The 4,188-nt window shown below is 44.4% G+C and overlaps 1 protein-coding gene across 1 annotated transcript; it reads right to left on the minus strand.

The window, feature by feature from the left end:
* Positions 1 to 882: 882 nt before the first annotated feature.
* Positions 883 to 3,578, minus strand: LOC147888414 (pentatricopeptide repeat-containing protein At1g06140, mitochondrial-like). The gene has a single exon (XM_087392903.1). It carries the CDS (start codon positions 3,213 to 3,215, stop codon positions 1,227 to 1,229), a length of 1,989 nt encoding a protein of 662 aa, XP_087249029.1. The 5' UTR covers positions 3,216 to 3,578; the 3' UTR covers positions 883 to 1,226.
* Positions 3,579 to 4,188: the final 610 nt, after the last annotated feature.

The raw sequence follows: 4,188 nt of genomic DNA on the forward strand, positions 1-4,188 counted from the left end.
CCTATTGGGTACTTGACCAAAAGGGAGACGGGAGTTAGCTCATACAAACTAGAGGAGAAAAAGTTCATTCAACAAACGAAAATATGAAGTCCCGGCTTGGCTTATAAATGAAAACCAAAACTGAAATAACCAGATTAACCTAACTAAAGTTAGCGTGCATAACCATACCATTGTAATTTCCCACAAATCTCTGCTCAATGGTAAATAGCTAAAGTACTCTGGAAATGTCTTAGCAGCATTTGGGGTACCTAAAGTACCTGCTTGCACAAAATATCCATAAGAATATCGCAACCTATGGGAGTACAAATAAATAACAATGCCATTTTAACTCTCAAAATTTCAATCATGTTATCATGTCTTAAAATCTTTTATCAAAGACACATGCCTCAGTAAAAATAACACCTCCTTAAGCCAAAAGCCTTAGTAACAAACTCCAAAACTGAAATGCGAGATAAAGCTCATCGAATACTTTGTCCACTTTAATACTAGAACTAGCTCATAGAAGACTTTGTGCACTTTAACAAGCAATTCAATATAGGGGGGCCGTAGCTGTAATAAGACAAAAGGCAAACATCACTTTAAAAAATCATGAAAAAGTCACAAACTGTACTTTGCAGAAATGAAAGATCTTTTGAGGTCTACTGATATGGAGAAAAAGGAGACTAGATTGCTAAAAACTGCTGGATTTAAACAACAGATTCAGAACCTTGTTCACTAAAGCACACACGATCCCAGTCACTTTCATCCTTTCATTCTTCTGGTCTGAGTCCACCTCACCTATGTCTCTTTCATGCTAGTATCAACATTCCAAATAAGAGGAATCAACACTACCATAGTTAGTTACATTAGGATTACTAATAGTCCCCACAAGAACAAATTCCATTCTTGAAACCATGAAAGTGGTTAGCATCTCTGACAAAAATAGTTTGCTCTACTTTGGATAAGTGCTGTAGCCGAATGACAGTCTCTGCAAACCCGAGGATTTTTTACAAAACTCAAGTTCCTTTAGATTATCATATATGTCCTGGGAGAGCCAATGCCACTCTGGCACATATCCTAAGTCCTTCCGTTATTTTGACAGAGAGACCTTCTAGCTTTGCATATATACATTTCCTTTGGGAATGTCCTGTATCCCTACCACAATTCCGCCAACATCAGTCCAACTCTGTCCTGGCTCCTCCATGCTTGTTCGTTTAATCTCATTAACTCATCTTGCTTAGATCCTCCTACTTGTGCGCATCTGCATAGATGTTAGACATCAAGACACAAGCTGCAGCATCCCTTTTATCCAATTCCGCTGCATGTTCAAAGGCCCACCTTCCAAGCTCCACACTCCCCAACTTACGACAAGCACCCAACACAGTATGCCACAACATGAGATTAGGATTGAACGGCATCTTTTTTATAATTACTACTGCCTGGTCTAATTGGCCTGCACGGCCAAAGAGATCAACCATGCAATTATGGTGCTCAATAGTCGGAGTGATGCCATATTCTTGGCTCATGGCCTTAAAGTATGTCTGACCCTTCTCCACTAGACCTGTGTGACTGCATGCAGTAAGAATACTGAGGAATGTGACTCCAACTGGTTTTATGTCTTCTGCTCTCATTCTGTCAAGCATAAGAAAAACCTTTTCACTCTCTCCTATCTGGGCATACCCTCCGATAATTGCATTCCACGAGACTGCATCTCGAACTGGAAGTTTGTCAAACACTTCCTGTGCTTTTGCAAGCAAACCACACTTGGCATACATATCAACCAAGGTGCTACCAACAAAAGGATGTCTTTCCAACAACCCCTTTCCTGTAATGTCAGCATGTATTTCTTGGCCCTTGTCTATGGCTCCTATGCTGCTACAAGCTTTTAAGCTGCAAATGAATGTGACTACATCAGGAGACAGACCCTCCAATTGCATCTGTTGGAAACAGTTCAGTGCATCCTGACCAAGGTCATGTTCAGCATACCCTGCGATAATTGCATTCCACGAGACTGCATCTCGAACTGGAAGTTTGTCGAACACTTCCTGTGCTTTTGCAAGCAAGCCACACTTGACATACATATCAACCAAGGTGCTACCAACAAAAGGATTTCTTTCCAACAACCCCTTTCTTGCAATCTCAGCATGTATTTCTCGGCCCTTGTCTATGGCTCCTATGCTGCCACAAGCTTTCAAGCTGCAAACAAATGTGACTGCATCAGGAGAGACACCCTCCAATTGCATCTGTTTGAAACAGTTCAGTGCATCCTGACCCAGTTCACGTTTAGCATACCCTGCGATCAATGCAGTCCATGAGCCTGCATTTCGAACTGGAAGTTTGTCAAACACTTCCTGTGCTTTTGCAAGCAAGCCACACTTGGCATACATATCAACCAAGGTGCTACCAACAAAAGGATTTCTTTCCAATAAACCCTTTCCCGCAATCTCAGCATGTATTTCTCGGCCCTTGTCTATGGCTCCTATGCTGCTGCAAGCTTTCAAGCTGCAAATAAATGTGACTGCATCAGGAGAGATGCCCTCCAATCGCATCTGTTTGAAACAGTTCAGTGCATCCTGACCAAGGTCATGTTCAGCATACCCTGCGATAAGTGCATTCCAGGAGACTACATTTCGAACTGGAAGTTTGTCGAACACTTCCTGCGCTTCTGCAAGCAAGCCACACTTGGCATACATATCAACCAAGGTGTTACCAACAAAAGGATCTCTTTCCAACAAACCCTTTCTTGCAATCTCAGCATGTATTTCTCGGCCTCGGTGTATATCTTTCAGCCTGGCACAAGCCTTTAGTAAGGCCACGAACGTATACCCACTACGATATACACAATCCTCCTGCATTTTCTGGTGCAGTACGAAGGCATGCTCTAACTCCCCACATTCAATATAACCTCTGATGAGAGAAGTCCAGGAATACTCGTTGCGATCAACCAACCTATCAAAAACTTGCTGGGCATCACACATGCTTCCAACTTCCACCAACATTGGGACGAGGTAGTTCCCGAGTAACTTATGAGCTTCCAGCCTACTTTTGCGCAGGTAGGCATGCAAGCGCAGGGCATACGCTGGGTTTTTGTGTTTTCTGCACTTGCGCAAGATGCATGTCAAGTCTTCAAACGAAGGCGGATAGGGCATGCGTTCCAAAGAAGCGAGTGCCTGCTCTAAGTTAAGCTCTGGCAGTTGTGCTATGGGGTTGTGCAGGGCCTTGTTTGCAGTCTCCATTTTCTGGAGCCTGCCTTTAACCCAACTCGAATTGTACCAACCTTCTATCCATAGCAACGCCTGAAATCTAGGGTTCTAGTGTCTGCTACGGTGTAGAATTCAATCTACAGCTTAAAAAGGATTGAGTTCAGCTACTCGTAGACGTACTCTGTTGTGTCGATTGTCAAACCACTCTTTCGATAAGCGTTGAGTACTTGATCTATCTGCTTTTACAGAAGTGGGTCGCTGTCGCATGCATGGTAAAGGCGGAGCGGGGTGTCGACCAAAGACTAAAGCATTGGCCGATGGTCCTGTGAAAGCAGTTGGAAAACTGAGACAAAAGACAGCCAACATGCGAGATGAACTGAAATGCAATGTGGAATGAAGAAACGAGAAATCAAGCAGAACTCACATTTCAATGCCCTTAGTGTATTAGTTGTGCAAGTAAGGAGGGCCCCACACCAAGGTTGAAACTTAGGGAAAGTGCCTTGAGAGAGAGAGAGAGAGAGAGAGAGAGAGAGAGAAGCCCCCTGGGGCTGCTTCCCAATCGGCGAAGTGCCTAACCGGCTGCTCACCGCATCTCAAGGGGCTTCCAAGTTCCCTCCCCACATTGCTTCCCGACCGGAAATGTGCTACCAAGGCACTTCATGAGGATGGGTTTCCACTACGGGCGTTGTCGTCTTACTCGAAACATTTACTATACACGTACTTGGTGATAAGGTGGAACACGGGCGAGTAGTAGCAGCAAGACAGGCGGCATTGATTATGGTATGGAGCGGCGGAGGTGGCATCGCCTATGCGCTCTGTCTCATGCGCACAGTTGAACTCGACTCCACGTCATGCCACCTCATTAATTTTTGTGGACCAAAGTAGGGCATTGGACCAGGGTGTAGAAGATGCACACAATGTAGAGGCGCAAACCACAGGGTGCAAAACCGAAGCGTGGCATAGATTGGAAATAGCAAATCATACACGTAGCGAGTCGTGATGACAC

This window comes from Dipteris shenzhenensis, chromosome 21, assembly GCF_047967505.1.
Source record: "Dipteris shenzhenensis isolate YYH24624 ecotype China chromosome 21, Dip_SZ_1.0, whole genome shotgun sequence".
Lineage (NCBI taxonomy): Eukaryota > Viridiplantae > Streptophyta > Polypodiopsida > Gleicheniales > Dipteridaceae > Dipteris > Dipteris shenzhenensis.

Excerpts from the sequence above, each read along its gene's own strand:
- LOC147888414 (XM_087392903.1), bottom strand. The coding sequence starts at position 3,215 with ATGGAGACTGCAAACAAGGCCCTGCACAACCCCATAGCACAACTGCCA.